General features: G+C 42.0%; 1 protein-coding gene across 4 annotated transcripts in view; it reads left to right on the top strand.

Annotated features, from left to right (window-relative positions):
• Nucleotides 1–16,566, top strand: part of CACNG5 (calcium voltage-gated channel auxiliary subunit gamma 5) — a 576,119-nt gene that overhangs the window by 308,638 nt on the left and 250,915 nt on the right. For 2 of the 4 annotated variants that reach the window (XM_044085101.1, XM_044085098.1), the window contains exon 2: nt 6,836–7,070. In XM_044085101.1, the coding sequence (XP_043941036.1) occupies nt 6,863–7,070 (208 nt within the window). In that variant the 5' untranslated portion in view covers nt 6,836–6,862. Of the gene's footprint in view, nt 1–6,397; nt 6,527–6,835; nt 7,071–16,566 lie in introns of those variants that run through there. The other 2 variants (XM_044085099.1, XM_044085100.1) reach the window with 2 other exon arrangements.

The following is a 16,566-nucleotide window of genomic DNA, read 5'->3' as shown; positions in this document are numbered from 1 at the left end:
TCATCTGCAAACGTGGTCAGCCATAGTCCTCCTGGGCTTGCCTGTACCTCTGAGAAGTATATGCCGAACAGGAGGTGTCCTAGGACTGAGCCCTGGGGAACACCACTTGTAACCGGTTTAGAGACAGACTTAGCTCCCGCAACTCTCACCATGTGGGTTTTGTCCTTGAGCCAGTTGGCAACCCATCTTGTGATGTAGGGGTTTATGTTCAGGCTGGTGAGCTTGTCTATAATACCAGAATGGGGAATGGTGTTGAACGCCTTTGTGAGGTCTAGGTAGGCTGTGTGTACCACTTTTCCCTTGTCTATATCCTTGGTAACTGTCTCAAAGAAGTCCACCAGGTTTAGGAGGCATGATCTGCCCTTAACAAAGCCAAACTGGGTAGGGTCCAGTGTTTGAAGGTTCCCAATGTCTCTGTTAATGAGTTCCATGATGATGCGCTCCTTAGCCTTGCAGACCAAGCTAGTCAGGAGTATAGGGCGATAGTTCCCAGGGTCTGTTATGGCTCTACCTTTGTGGAGTGGAATAACCATTGCTGTGCACCACTCTATGGGTATGTAGTCTGTGGAGAGGCTGAGTTTGAACAGTGTGTTTAGGTGAGGGGTTAGTTCGTCTCTGAGCTCATGTAGGACACAGCCTGGGACACCGTCCGGTCCCATTGATGCTGTGTTTTTGGCTTTGAAGAGGGCTGTTTTAACCTGAGTGTCTGTGATTTCAGGGACTCTACATTCTTCTGGTATGGTTATGGACCCTTTTGGGGGTGAGAGGGGGTGAAGTTTGCGCCGGACCTGCTTGCCAGGATATTGGCGATATTGGTTGGTTCAGTGTATTTTGTGCCATTCTGCATTAACTCTGAGCAGATCTGAGCATTGCCACTTAGATTCTTGACATAGATAAAGAATGCCTTGTGGTTATCTTTGGAGACCTTGGCAATTTTTCTTTTGAAGCTCACCTTGGATGATTTTATGAGGGATCGTAGTTTCTTGCTGATACTGATCAAGGATGTCTTCCCTTCTTGGGATTTTACTCTTTTCTGCACTAGTTTCCTCCTTCTATTGTACAGCTTGTTTATGGCAGGAGTCCACCAGACTGGTTTCCTTTTCTTGGAAGAGTGAGTCTTGGTTTTGTTTGGGATAGCATGGTCCATGCATTCTTGTAGGTGCCTGTAGATTGCATTAGTAAAGGATTTTGCAGCTTGGACAGCGTTATCCTTTAGCATGGGGACTTTGAAACTTTCCACCTCGGTCTTAAGTGACGTGAAGTTTGCTTTTGAAAAGTTTTTCACAGTGGTTTCCTTGTCCGGGGATGTAGGCGGAATGTGGATATCCAAAGTGATTTGTTTATGGTCAGATCTAACCAGCAAGGGGTTGACCTCCAGTGTGGAACACCGGTCGCCCATGTTGGTGATGACCAGGTGCAATATGTTGTCACCTCTGGTGGGAGTGTTGACCAGTTGAACCAGGGCATTTGAGTTTATAAATTCTAGGAAATGTTGGGCAAGGGAGTTAGTACTTGAGTAGTTCTGCCAGTTAATGTTTGGGTAATTGAAATCACCCAATATTAGGGTGTTTGGTAAGACCTTTATGTTTCCCAGTGTTTCTAGAAACATGGAATGGGGGTTCTGGGACATATTGGGTGATCTGTAGCAAGCTACAATTTGAATTGCAGTTTTGCCTGTTGTTAGTTGCCCGTGGATGATCTCTGAAGCATCATGCTGTGCCACTAACCTGGAGGTGTGGGTATCCTTGATGAATATGGATACGCCCCCTCCTTTTGTATTTCAGTTCAGGTTCTGTGGCCGAAATGTATGGTATGAGTTGTAGCTTGGTAGTGCTGGGGTGCTCTCTGGAGCCTTAAACCAGGTTTCTGTTACTGCACATATATCAATTTTCTCCATACTGAGGAGTGCCTCGAGTGCATGCATTTTGAGGTTTAGACTTCTGGCAATGAGTAGCATTACCCTCAGTTTTTTGTTACTTGTGCTATTTATGGCTGTGGGTTTGTCTTTTGAGCCTGGCCTAAAAAAGGCACTATGGGGGTGGCAAGAGCCTTGGCCAGTATTTGAAAGCCTAAGGGTGACAGGGGCAAGCCATCTCTTGTGAAGCAGCGTGGCTTGTCGAGCATGTCATCCCAGGTGGACAGATACTGGATCCCCTTTGAATGACACCAGAAACTTAGTCAATTGTTGAAATCGAGAATTTTTTCTTTATACCGTGGTATCATTCTTAGTGAGGGCAGGATGCTACTCAGGGTCAGGTTCATACCGGCCTGGGCTACTTGATCAGAGAGCTCTTCCATGTCTCTTTTCATGTAGTCCAGGGAGGTACAGCTCAGGTCATTCACACCAACATGGATAATGGCAGAGTCATATTTGTACTTGTTCTGAAGTGACCTGAGTGCTTGTGTTATGTGGCAGATCCTGGCACCTGACAGGCAGCTGACAGTAACCTTCTCCTTATTCAGCCTAGTGAGTGGGACGTCAGTGTGCCTGACTATAGAGTCACCTATTACTAGTATGTTGGGTATGTTATTTTGCCTTAAGGGCTGTGATTGCATGGCACACTGGTTTTGTGAAGTATGTGTTTCATGGTTTGTGTTGGAGGGTGGAGGTTGCTTGGATGTTTGCTTTGGAGGTCTCTGTTGCTTTTGCAGATTTTTATTTAGAGCCTCTGAGTATGTTTTCATGTATTTATGTATGTTTTTTGCCAGTGCTGGTTTAATGGGTCTATGTGAGACTGGTGGTGTGATGCAAGTATTTCCCTTCTCCTCTTGACTGTCTGATCCAGTCTTGGGTTGAGAGAGCTTAGCCTCCAGTTTGGCTGTATAATTGCATCCCTCGCATGTATTAGTGTTTGGTGGTAGGAGGAGAGGGTTGTCTGTGTACATGAGGCAGTTGTAACATTGCCTCAAAATGCCCAGATTCACCAGTTGAACTGGAGAGTACACCTGATACTGCCCTTTGGACATGCCTGGATAGGTACAGTGAACTGTTTTACTGGATGGCTGGTAAGGTCAAATAGAGAGCCTTGTCCTTCTGTACAGTACATGAGGGTCTAGTGTTAGGGTTTATAAGTGCTTGCTATGAGTTTTTGAGCAAGTGCCGGGCTGAGAAATTAATGGCTTGAGTGCTTAAGTTTAAAGTTTGTCTAGTTCCAAGGGAAAAATTGAAGAGGAGACTTTGTGGAGCCGGGAATAGTTATACCCTAGCTAACCAGCACTGCCCGGCACACAAAACTGGCCAAATGCGGTATTTATAGCAGAGAAATGAAAGAGATAGAAATTAGGCCAAAATGGCCAATAAACTACTAATTTCTGGGCTGAAACCACTCCTCCAGGGACAAATAGGCTGCTGAAAGCTCCCCTCTCTCACATGTGAATAGAGAAACTTCCTTCTATCCAAGTAAGGTATGGGCAAATACAGAGATTTGTAACACAGCCCCAAATTCAGCACTACCCTGAAAACTGGACTATACCAGCTTAGAAAGGCGGGAAATAAGTATATATTTTTTTTGTTTTTTTTTCAGAAAATAAAGCAGATACAATCAAAAAAACACTTTAAATGCACAGAAAAGGATACTTATTGTTATATATCGCAGATCAGAGTTGTAGTCAATGCCTCTAGTAATAAAGTAGGAAGAAACACAAATACAGTAAAAGCAGATGAAAGTGCAATTTTTTTTATATATAAAACAATAGAAAACAAACAAACTGATTTAAACAAGTTACCCAATTAACCAGAAAAAAAAGCTCAAAACTGAGCCCTGTTCTAGTAGTCTTCAATCAGACAAGTTTTAACTGCACACTCCTGCTACTAGGGTGCAGGGGAACCTTCTCCAAAAAAAGATGTCCTGGATCAGGAGATTACATAGGATTGGATCCTTTGAGGTTTTGTAGGTTAAACAGAAGACACCTCGAGAGTCTGCAGGATAAAAAACAAAGTGCTTTAAGACAGTCTAGGTAGCTCAAGAAAGTAATGCCCTTGATTGTTTTAGCAAGAAAGTGCTGTGGTTTCTCAATGTGGGTCATGTGGTTAGACAGATGCATATCAAAGGATTTATCATAATCTATTATATGCCGAATGAGGACGAAGCAGAGAGAAATAATAACTTCCTTAGAAGTGAAAGAAATACCTCAGGTGATTACACTGGCTAAGTAAAAGGATTCCCTAACAAAAGAAACTATGCCAAAACTAACATACCCATAACCTTTAGAAACTTCCTAACATACTCCTCCTAACAAATGCAAATGATTCATACGGACACAGTTAGGTTGGGTTACACAGCTAAGCTTATAAAGACCCTGGTACTCATTAGCATAGTTTATACCTCTCAAACTATAAACCTATGAAGAATGGATACATAGTAATCAAATGATTGACAAAAGTGCTGATGTCCCTAATGGTAGAGTCAACTTTCAAAGGCTTGTTATCTATGCAGTAGGTACACAGTTGCCCATTTTTGACCAAGGGCAGAATGCTGCATTTCCTGACATTTCATTTTAGACCATGGACCAGAAACCACTTATGGCTGTGTCATCTGTTGTCCTAGTCAGTTTCCCAAACTGATGCCCCTGAACCCAAATTAAAAAAAGTCTTCCCAAAGTTGAGGTCCAGTAAAAAAACAAACAAAAAAACCCTCTTCTGTTACTGAGGCACCTTGCTACAGTTATTATAGAACACACTAACCTTAAACTTTAAACTGCAACCACAAACTGTTGCAGTCCTCCATTAGCTTTGGTTGAATAATGACTCCAGTGGCCCTGATAGGTAATATTTCAGGCTATTTAGGAGGCATCCTGGGATATTATTTGGGCCCACTCAAGCTGCAATGTTGGCCTTAGGGAGTGCATTTAAGTCCTACTTTCTATTGATAGTTGAAAGAGTGGTATTTCCTGGGGGGTGACTGGGGATGAGAAAGGGTAAATTTGGAGCTGAATTTGTCAGCCAGATGATTTGCTATATCTCCTGGTTCTGTGAGCATGACTCCATTTACCAACAATTTGGCATATTATTGTGTAGTGTCTTTAAGGTTTTGAACATGCTAAAGAAGATCTAACAGTTGTCCTTGACCTGGGATACTATCTTTACCTCAAAATATGCTTTGTTGGACTTATATAGTTCTTAGTTGTCTGTTCAGTTTGATGAGAGACATTTTATCTTTTTTGGCGTTATACTTCCTGATATTAGCCACGACTTTTTTCTTTTGACACTTTTAAACTATATCATATTTTTGAATGTGGGATGTCCTGCACTGTTGGTATGATTTATGTTTTTGCTATGAAGAGCTAAAAGGTCCATCCTCCTCCTGTATCTCAAGTCAGATAGATGATAGGCTGATATTCTTGGTGCAGAGACCGCTGCTCATCATGCAGAACTTTGCATATATTTTTCAGTGACTGCCTGATTCTGTTGCAGTAAGTAAAGAAGGAACTTCTCTAAAGGATAAGCATATGTCTGAACTAGTATTTGCTCAAGAAAAATAAGGGATGGAGATTGCTGTGTTACTACATATGTATGTCTGTATGAAACAAAGAGGGATTGTGCATCTACTTCAAACTTTGTGTTATATCATACTGATCACAGACTGATAACATCATAAAATAAGAGCACTTGCTTTCACAGGCACAAATCTTCCTGCTTACTCTGCTAATATGAGGAGCTTGAGCTGTTGTGAATGTGTGTCTATGTGCGTGTGGATCGGTGTTTTGTGTGTGTGTGTGTGTGTGTGTGTGTGTGTGTGTGTGTGTGTGTGTGTGTGTGTGTGTGTGTTTGTGTGTGTATGCACATGCATAACTTTTTCCTGAATGAAGTACTGCCGAATTATAGCTATCACCCTTTTTAGTTTCAAAAACTAATTGTGTAGTCCCACCATCTTTAGTTTCAAAACCTAATTACCCTGTATCCACCTGTTTAGTTTGCAAAACCATGTATTTATGTAAACATGAAACATATAAACTTACAGATTTTCTCAATTACAATATTTTTTAGACAGTGGTAAACAGATATTAGCTGGCATCAGTTAACCGAAGACTGAGCATATAGTTTAACTTAAAAGTCCCCTTCCTGTTTGTGAGTGGTGCAATTTGCTTACCTGTGCATGCTATTACTACAGTAATCAGAATAAAGAGCTGTGCTGTAAATAGAGTTCTGTGAAGCACATTAATTTAGCTAATCAGAGTTGCTTAGAATAAAACAGCTATGCATTCTGTGGGCTACGCAAACAGATGTACTGTTGTCGTGAAGAATGGTAATTATCTACGTTGTTGTATGTAGATTGACACACACTGAAGTTCAGCGAGCATTAATGAACTGCACCAGTGAGCAGTGTTGCCTTTAGTTACTGTCACATCATGCACCTATGGGGTGAGTGCTGCAAGCATTACTGGTTTGGTCTCAAAAAGCTGTTACACAACAGCTACATGAATCTGCTTAATTCAGAGGGACAATGTGAAAGGGATGCCATTAGCGCTGTCTATCAAATGGGATCTGTTAAACTTCAGTAAGCTGATCAGCTTTGACAAAGCATGGGTGAATGTCTGCAAACTCTTGTGTTAAATTCTGAGCTTAGTCTTACTCTAAATTTTTTGCTTTCTCTCGCATGGATTATTATTGGAATTTGTTATACAAATTGAATGTGTCTGATAGGGAAGAGCACAACCCCAAGAATAAAAACACTCATTGAAATTACCTAAGTAATGATCTCTGAGAAACATTACTGTCTGGGCATACATCTCAAGGAACTATGCTGTTCTGTATATTAACTTATCTCTGGTTCTGTATATTCATTTCTATCTCTGGTAGTTTGTAACTTGATCTTTCTTTTCCCCCTCCATTTAGTAATCACTCTGAGGATACCATAGCCTGATGCTTTGTGGAATGAGCTCGTGTGGAAGGAAGGCCTTGACCCTGCTGAGCAGTGTATTTGCCGTTTGTGGTTTGGGATTGCTAGGAATTGCTGTCAGTACAGACTACTGGCTTTACCTAGAGGAAGGAATCATCTTACCACAGAATCAGACAACAGAAATAAAAATGTCTCTGCATTCTGGACTCTGGAGAGTGTGCTTCCTAGCAGGTATTGTATTTTTAATTTGCCTAGCTTTTGTATGAGACTATGTGCATTACAAAGATGCAGGCATTTAAGCAAACCAGTATGTTCATGTTTCTTCACTGAGTTACATTACTAGATCTCTTTGCAGCTAGATTTTATTAATTAGATTTCAAATTATAAAATATTGAAGTACTTAGTTTCCCTTTAATTTATCAGTATTTATTGCCACTTGAATTTGGAATTCATTCTTGTGAACCTCCATCGCTGTGAATTTTTGTGGCCAGCAACCTCTCAACTGTACAGATTTTCGCAGAATGTCCAGATTTTTACCTCATATTTTTGGTCTGTTTTTCATAAGATTGTGGTTTTCTGGAAAATGAGTGGCAAATCATTAAAGACTGAAATTAAAAAAATAATGGCAGACATTTGAGTTTCAGACTTTAAAACTTTCAGAAAATTCATGTTAATGCAAACCTGTTATTCCATCAGCTTTCTAAGTCTGTAAGAGCAATATTTAAAAGTTGTCCCTATTTCTGGACCTTTGTCCCACTTTTCTTGCTCTAAGAGGTTGAGAGATATATGATGAGAAGCAACATATTTAGGTTACCTGCATAAAAGAGGCTATGGTATAATTGATCTAACTTACATTATAGTAATAAAAATATGTATTTTTATATTCTTGGTCACCCAGAGCAAAACATGCATTATTATACGTTTTTATATTTAGTTTATTTTCCATTTTCATGCTCAAACCAGCAGGATAAGAAACAAACAAACAAAAAAATACAGCTGAAATATAACAATGCAAAATACAATAAAATACTCTAAATATACATACAAGAATGTCCAAGATCATATAGTAGTGAACATACAATCAGTTCAGTTAACTACGGTGATATAGATACATCTGAAAGAAACATTGTGCAATATAGATTCATAGCTCCATAGGTGTGTACTAGGCTAATGACCTTAAGGGCCTTTTTAAGCTTAGCCATGCATCCCAAATCTCTGACAAAGTTCTGGTATCCCTGATTAATGTAAGAAGGAGCTTGAGAGATGAAACATTGACAAGCAGGGGCCTGGTAGATGAACCATTTACAGGTTGCCTGTCTCCATTAGAGACATAGGTTTATAGGTTCATAGGTTCATACTAGGCTATCTGCCCTAGGGCATTTATAAGCCTAGCCAGAGTGTGTTTGGCTTTCACCACCCATTTTAAATTAATTTTGCTATGCCCTTTTTCGAGGTTAGTATACTGTGCCTCTGTCTAACAGTGACACAGAAGTGATACCCGGGGTAAACCTACGATCTCCCATCCACTCATCAAGATTCCTCTTGAAGAGAGTCAATGAGGGACTCTGCCTAACCTGGACTGGGATTTTATTCCAGAGTGAAGGGAGCCTGTGGGTTATGAATCTGTCCCTCCAGCATGTCCTATTTATTTCAGTGCTGAGGTTCAAGTCTCTCGAGCACGTAGCTCAATGGGATTTGGATTTTCTGAGGTGCAGCATGTCCATTAATTCCGGGTTGGACATGGCTTTATATGTCAGGCACAGATCGCCTCTGAGCAGGCGGTATGCCACTGAGTAGAGCTGGAGTTTTTTAACCGGGCAGCATATGGCATCTGTTTGAGCCCTTTGATCCTCTTGGTGAGGTACTTTTGGGGTCTTTCCAGTTGCTGCAGGTGTCTGGTAAGGTACATCCCAAAAGGGGCATTGTACTCAATTATGGGCCTGATGAGGGATGAGTAAAGAGGCACGGTGACCTCCCCTGATCTAGATGTGAATCCCTTCATGATTAGGTGGGCTATATAAAATGTTTTTCTAACCACTTTGGCCACGTGGTTGTCAAATGAGAGATTGCTATCAACTTGGGTCCCCAGGTCCCTAATTACTTCTTCTGTACTTAATGGATTACCACCAATGTGGTAATTTGTGGGCACTTTGTTTTTGCCAAAGGGGATGACTATACACTTTTTGGCGTTTAGCTTGAGGCCATGGCTCTGGCACCAGTTGTCTGTTTCTATGAGGCCCTTTTGGAGGATGCTTGTGTCGGCTGGAGAGTCGATTATGGTGCCCAGTTTGCAGTCATCTGCGAACTTGGTCAGCCACAGTCCTTCCATGTTGGCCTGTACCTCCGAGAAATATATACCGAACAAGAGAGGTCCCAGGACTGAGCCTTGTGGGATGCCACTTGTAACTGGTTTGGAGTCTGACATGGCTCCAGCAATTCTAACCATGTGGGTTCTGTCGTTGAGCCAGTTTGCAACCCATCTAGTGACATAGGGGTTTATATTTAAGCTGGTGAGCTTATCTATAATGCCCGAGTGGGGTATTGTATCGAAGGCTTTTGCGAGGTCCAGGTAGGCTGTGTGGACCACCTTCCCCTCGTCAATGGCCTTGGTGACTGTTTCAAAGAAATCGACCAGGTTTAAGAGGCAGGATCTGCCATTAACAAAGCCAAACTGGTTAGGATCCAGTGGCTGTAGGTCCCCGATGTCTTTATTTATGAGGTCCATGATGATCCTTTCCATAGCTTTGCAGACCAAGCTAGTCAGGCTTATGGGGCGATAGTTTCCAGGATCCATTGAGGCACCACCTTTGTGGAGAGGGACCACTGTTGCTGTATGCCACTCTTTGGGTACATATCCTGTAGTAAGGCTGAGACTGAACAGTAGTTTTATGTTTGGATTTAGCTCTTCTTGGAGTTCATGTGGGACGCAGCCCGAGACACCGTCTGGTCCCATTGATGCTGTGTTTTTTGCTTTGGAGAGGGCGGTTCTTACCTGAGCATCTGAGATGTCGGGGGGGGCAGCACTCTGCTGGGATAGATATTTGCCCTTTTGGTGGGGGGGGGTTGTGCTGAACCTGTCAGCTAGGATGTTGGCAATGTCTGTGGGTTCAATGTATTTTTTGTCATTTTGGACTAATTCTGAGCATATCTGGGAATTCCCACCCAGGTTCCTAACATAACTAAAGAAAGCCTTGTGATTATCCTTAGTGTCCTGTGAAATTTTTCTCTCGAAGCTGGCCTTAGATGATTTTATGAGTGCCCGTAGTTTTTTGCTAATACTGATCAGAGATGCCTTCCTTATTTGGGATTTTGCTCTATCATGTAGTAGCTTCCTCCTTCTATTGTATAGTTTGTTTATGGCTGGGGTCCACCTTTGGAGGATTGGATCTTGGTTTTATTTGGGATTGCATGATCCATGCATTCCTGAAGGTGTTCATAGAATGCTTTTATAAAGGATTCTACAGTCTGGGCCATATTTTCCACAGGCTTGGGGGCTTTGAAGGATTCCACCTCGGTTTTGAGGAGTGTGAAATTTGCTTTAGAGAAGTTTTTCACTGTGGTTTTCTGGGCAGGTGTGGGGTCGGGATGTGAATATCCAGTGAGATTAGTTTATGGTCTGATCTTACCAGTGAGGTATACACTTCTGGTCTGAGCATAGAGTCCCCATGTTGGTGATGATCAGGTCCAGTATGTTTTCCCCTCTTGTGGGAGTGATAACAAGTTGTTCCATAGCATTTGAGTTTATAAATTCTAGGAACCTTTGGGCTGGGGTGTTGGAGCTAGAGTAATGCTCCCAGTCTATGTTTGGGTAGTTGAAGTCACCCAATATAATGGTGTTTGGAGAGACCTTCATATTTTCCAGTGTTCTCAGGAAGGCCGAGTGGGGTTCCTGGGTTTGGGAGGGTGGTCTGTAGCAGGCTTTAAACTGGAAGGCAGTTTTACCCACTGTTAGTTGCACATGGATAGTCTCTGATGCTTCGTACTGTGCCACCAACCTGGAAGTATGGGTATCTTTGACGAATATTGATACTCCCCCCCCTTTTGTGGTTCGGTCCAAGTTTTGGGGCCGAAAAGCATGGTATGAGGTATAATCTGGTAGTGCTGGGGTGCTCTCGGGAGCCTTGAACCAGGTTTCTGTTACTGCACAGATATCGATGTTCTCCATGCTAAGGAGACTTTCGAGTGCGTGCATCTTGAGGTTTAGACTTCTGGCATTGAGTAGCATTACTCTTAGTTTCTTATCCCTTGTGATACCTATGGTGGTGGGTTTATCTTTTGAGCCTTGCCTAAAAAAGGCACTATGGGGGAAGCAAGAGCCTTTGCCAATATCCGAAAGCCCAGGGGTGACAGGTGCAAGCCGTCCCTAGCGAAGCATCGTGGCATGTCCAGCATGTCATCCCAGGCTGACAGGCATTGATCCCCTTTGAATGACACCAATACTTAAGCCAATTGTTGAAATTGATCATCTTGTCTTCATATTGTGGCATCATTCTTGGTGAGGGTAAGATGCTACTCAAGGTCAGGATCATACTGGCCTGGGCTACATGCTCAGTGAGCTCCTCTATGTCTCTTTTCATGTAGTCCAGGGAGGTACGTCTCAGGTCATTCACACCAGCATGGACAATGAACGAGTCATATTTGTACTTGCCTTGAAGTGACCTGAGTGCTTGTGTTATGTGGCAGATCCTAATGCCCGACAGGCAGCTCACTGTGACCTTCTCCTTGTTCAGCCTGGTGAGTGGGACGTCAGTGTGCCTGACGATAGAGTCACCTATTACAAGTGCATCAGGTATGTTGTTTAGCCTTAAGGGCTGTGACTGTTCGACACACTGGCTTTGTGAGCTATGTGTTGCACGTGTTTTGTTTTGGGGTAGTGGTTGCTTGAGTGTCTGCTTTGGAGGTCTCTGCTGCTTAGGCAGATTTTTATTTAGAGCCTCTGAGTATGTTTTTGTGTGTTTATGTGTTTGGTTTGCTGTCGTGGTAGGTCTATGTGAGACTGGAATCATAGTGAGTGTGGTTTCCTTCTCCTCCTGACTGGTTACACCAGTACTGAGTTGAGAGACCTTAGCCTCCAGTTTGGCTATATGGTTGCATCTCTCACATGTGTTGGAGTTTGTTGGGAGGAGGAGAGGGTTGTCTGTGTACATGAGGCAGTTGTAACATTGCCTCAAGATTCCCAGATTCACCAGCTGGACCGGAGAGGAGATTGACAACTGACCTTTGGACATGCTAGAATAGTATTGGGAATTCCTTTATAATTGAAAAAAGGGCCAATGGGGAACAAGGTACCCAAGGGGAGTTTGTGAGGGTGTAGTGCTTTTAATTTTTTAGTGCTGACTTATAAATTGCTTTAGTGAGCAAGTGCCAGGTAACTTAAATGCAATGTGTTACAGGTAACTTAAATGCAAAAATGACAAACAGTAACTTTCTTTCAAGTGAAACAAGGAAATAAGTACAGTAAGCAATGCAGATATCACTAGGGATCCACAGAAGCTCTGAAAAGCCGCGTTTTAGGTGGAATTAGCGTTTCAGGGAAATAACAAGCAAACAAACAACAAGCATACAAACAAAACTAGATTCAGCAGGCCTGGATCTAGTCTATGCTACAGCAAACAAGGTGTACCAGTTTCAGTAAGAAACAGTTCAAATATGCAGGCACTATAAGCCTTTAACCAGAAATTCCCAGCTCAGAAGGGCAGAGTCCAGCCTCTCCTCCCACAAGAGTGCAGACCACTAACCTTCTTAATGTAAAATAACTGGCCTGAAGCCCAAGTGCTTAAACCAGAACTAATACACTTTTAGAATAACAGACACTGAGCCCTCAATCAGCAGTTCCCAACTTAGAAGGATGTAAGCTACCTGTCCTGCCACCACAGTGCAGGCCACAAACCTTCCTAATGTAAAACAACTGGTCTGAAGCCCAAGTGCTTAATCCAAAAGACTTAGAATGATAGCTACACTTTAATCAAGTTACTACCAAGCAGTAATAAATACAATTGAATACTTTAAAGAATGCCTGAATTAGTGCTCAAGTTATACAAACAAAGCTAGATTCAGCAGGCCTGGATCTAGTCTATTTTACAGCAAACAAGGTGTACCAATTTCAGTAAGAAGCAGTTCAAATATGCAGGCACTATAAGCCTTTAACCAGAAATTCCCAGCTCAGAAGGGCAGAGTCCAGCCTCTCCTCCCACAAGAGTGCAGACCATGAACCCTCTTAATGTAAAATAACTGGCCTGAAGCCCAAGTGCTTAAACCAGAATTAATACACTTTTAGAATAACAGACACTGAGCCCTCAATCAGCATCAACATAGGTGTCAAACCAGGGATGAATTTCCTGTTACCCATTCAACTGTCCAAGTTACACTTGAATTGGGTTAAGGAGGAATTCTGCTTCACATGAAAGGCACAACTGTTCCAGAGAAAGGGTAATCTCTGGGATACATGCCTGTCTCTCCAGCAGGTCCTATTTATATCACAGGCAAGGTTTAAGTCTTTAGAGTGGGTAATTTTGGTGCTGTTTGTTTTGTGGATATGCAGGAGGTCCATCAGAGTGGGATCTGACAATGCCTTGTATGCCAGACATACATAGGATCATAGGATCATAGGAAGTTACTATTCTATTAGCCCTGAGGCAATTACAATCCTAGCCAAGAATTTAGACCATGTTCTAACAAGTCAGCACCCTGTGCCACTGTCCAGCAGGGGCACAGGTGTAATCCCCTCAAAAGCCTGTAGGAGACAAAATACATGGATAGGGCTTTAAAGTGGTCTGCATAAGACATGTTACTTACACCCTGTATTCTTTTAGTGAGGAACCTCTGTGGACATTCCAGTTGTTGGATGTGCCTGGTTAGGCACATACCAAAGGGGGCATTGTACTCAGTGATAGGTCTGATGAATGCTAAATATAGTTGAACAATGATATTCTTGGACTTAGATGCCATACCATTGTTTATAAATTGTGCAACATAGAATGATGTTCTCAATACTGTAGACATGTGATGGTCAAAGGCTAGATTACTGTCTATGTTTGCCCCAAGTCCCTGACTACTGGGTCACAACAAACAAACAAAAATACAGCTCAAATATAACAATGCAAGGTAAAATAAAATAATCTAAATATACATAGTTGTCAATATGATAGTTACCAGGAGTATTTGACTTCCCGAAGGATACTATTATGCATTTCTTGGCATTTCATTTTAGTCCATGGCTGTGACACAAGTTATATGTCAGTGTTAGTCTTTCCTGGAGAACTTTTATGTCAGTATGGGATTCTATTACTGCTCCTAATTTGCAATCATCTGCAGGTTTAGTCAGCCAAAGGCCCTTGACATTGGCCTTGACTTCAGAGAAGTAAATGTCAAAAAGGACCAGTCCTGGGACAGATTCCTGGGGGACTACACCTTTGACTGGCCTCTTAGTAGAGGTGGACTCCCTAATTCTAACTTTCTGAGTCCTGTCTATCAGCCAGCTTGCTATCCACTGGGTGGCATAAGGGTTATACCTAACCTGTTGAGTTTGTCAACAATGCCTGAGTGGAATATTGTGTCAAATGCCTTGGTCAGGTCAAGGTAGGCAGTGTGGACTATTTTGCCCTCATCCATTGCTTTAGTGACCTTCTCAAAGAAATCCACCATGTTGAGTAAGTATGACTTGCCACTGACAAAACCAAATTGGGTTGGGTCTAGTGTTTGGAGATTTCCTATGTCATTATTGATCATTTCCATGTTAATTCTTTGCATAGCTTTGCATATGAGACTAGTGAGACTAGTGAAACTTATGGGTCTGTACTTTTCAGGGTTTGTAGATGCCCCACATTTGTGTACAGGGATGACTGTTCCTGTTCTCCATTCATGAGGCATAAACTCTGTTTGGAGATATAGTTAAATAGCAATTACAGATGGACTGATAGGTCATGCTTTATGCTATTTAGAAGGCATGGTGGGATACTGTCTGCACCCATCAATGTAGTGTTCTTGGCCTTAAAGAGAGCATTGAGGACCTGTTCCCTAGTGATAGTAGGGGGAATTACATTTGATGGTAATTCCTGATTTGGGGTTGAAAGGGAGAGAGAGGTAAACTTAGACCCAGTAGGTTTGCTATATCGTCTGTCTCATTATAGTTAGCTCCATTAAAAACGAGCTCTACACACAACTGTGTATTGCCTTTGAGGTTTCGTCCATAGCTAAAGAATGCCTTATGGTTGTCTTTGGCCTGACAGGCCAAATTTAACTCAAACTTGGTTTAGTAGCTTCATTTGTCCTATGAGTTATTTGTTTAGTTTGATGAGAGTGTTTTTATCCTGCAGGGTGCAATGCCTCCTAATTTTTCCCCTGATTTTCTTCTGTTTATATAACCTATTGATGTTGTGATTCCACTAGGGTATCTTGTTTTTGGAGTTAGTTCTGTATTTTTTCCTGGTGGATACAGCTGCCTCTAGGCAGCTATTAGCATGTTTATATAGGGTTTCTGTAAACAGTTCCACATAGGCAGAAGTGTTATTAGGGTTTATGGGGGCTTGAAATTTTGCTGAGTTATCACTTAATAGTAGGAAATTAGCCTTAGAGTAGTTCTTGAACATTCCAAACTTAGGTGGGGCAGGGGTTCCTAGTTTTATTATTTTACTTCAAAATAGACTATTTAGTGGTCTGACCTTACCAGGGAAGGCATTACAGTAGAGGGTGTGCAGCACTCTCCCATATTAGTGAGAACCAGCTCTAATAAGCTTGCACCCCTGGTTGGTGAACTGACACCCTTGTCCTGGGAGTTTGTGTTTACAAAATCCAGAAAACTCTATTCCTGCACATTTGGTGTCATATATGATTCCCAGTTAATACGTGGGTAGTTAAAGTTGCCCATGAATATGGTATTAGGTTGGACTGTGAATGTTTCCAATATGCTTAAATATATGTTATGATTTTTCTGTGTCATAGACGAGGACCTATAGCTTGCAAGGAATTGGTGTGGGATTTTTCCTATGGTGATTTGAATGTCCAGAAGCTCAGGTGCAGTGCCCTGTTTGACCAGTTTTGAGGTATATTTATTTCTAATGTAAATCGAGACACTTCTCCCTTTAGTTCCTGTCTGTGTAGTAGCTGGTCTAAATGTGTGGAAGACATTAAAGCCTTGCACTGATGGTGTGCTCTCAGCAGCTTTAAACCATAAAACAGTGACTGCACAGATGTCAGCATTCTCTAGGGCGAGGAGAGCTCATAAGCAGTGGAGTTTCTTGTTTTGACTCCTAGCATTGAGCAGTGACAACTTTATATTTTCTTGGTTTTTGATTTGCTATATCAGAAGTACTTTCAGTTTGGCCTAACATAAAAAAGGCACTATTTTAACTAATATTATAAAGCCTGGAAGGAAGAAGTGCAGACCATCTCTGGCAAAGCAGCATGGTCAGTTAACCATCTCCTTCGATACTGACAAATATTGCAGCCCCTCAGAAAGGCACCAGAAACTAGGCCAACTATTAAAGTTAGTCATCTTCTGTCCGTGTTGGGGTGTCATCCTTGGAGAAGGTAAAACATCACTCAGTGCTAGGCTCATACCAGCTTGGGACACGTATTCTGAGAGCTCCATGATGTTGCTCTTTATATAGTCTAGGGAGGTACATCTCAGATCATATACCCACTTGTGGTCCAGTATCCTGAGTGCATGGCTAATGTAGCAGATCCTGGCCCCTGATAAGTAACTGACAGTGACTTTCTTCTTATTCAT

The sequence above is a fragment of the Protopterus annectens genome, chromosome 10.part0, assembly GCF_019279795.1.
Source record: "Protopterus annectens isolate FY-2018-M chromosome 10.part0, PAN1.0, whole genome shotgun sequence".
In the NCBI taxonomy this organism is placed as follows: Eukaryota; Metazoa; Chordata; order Ceratodontiformes; family Protopteridae; genus Protopterus; species Protopterus annectens.
Note: the sequence above shows the minus strand (reverse complement) of the source record. Positions and strands in the feature narration are given on the sequence as shown.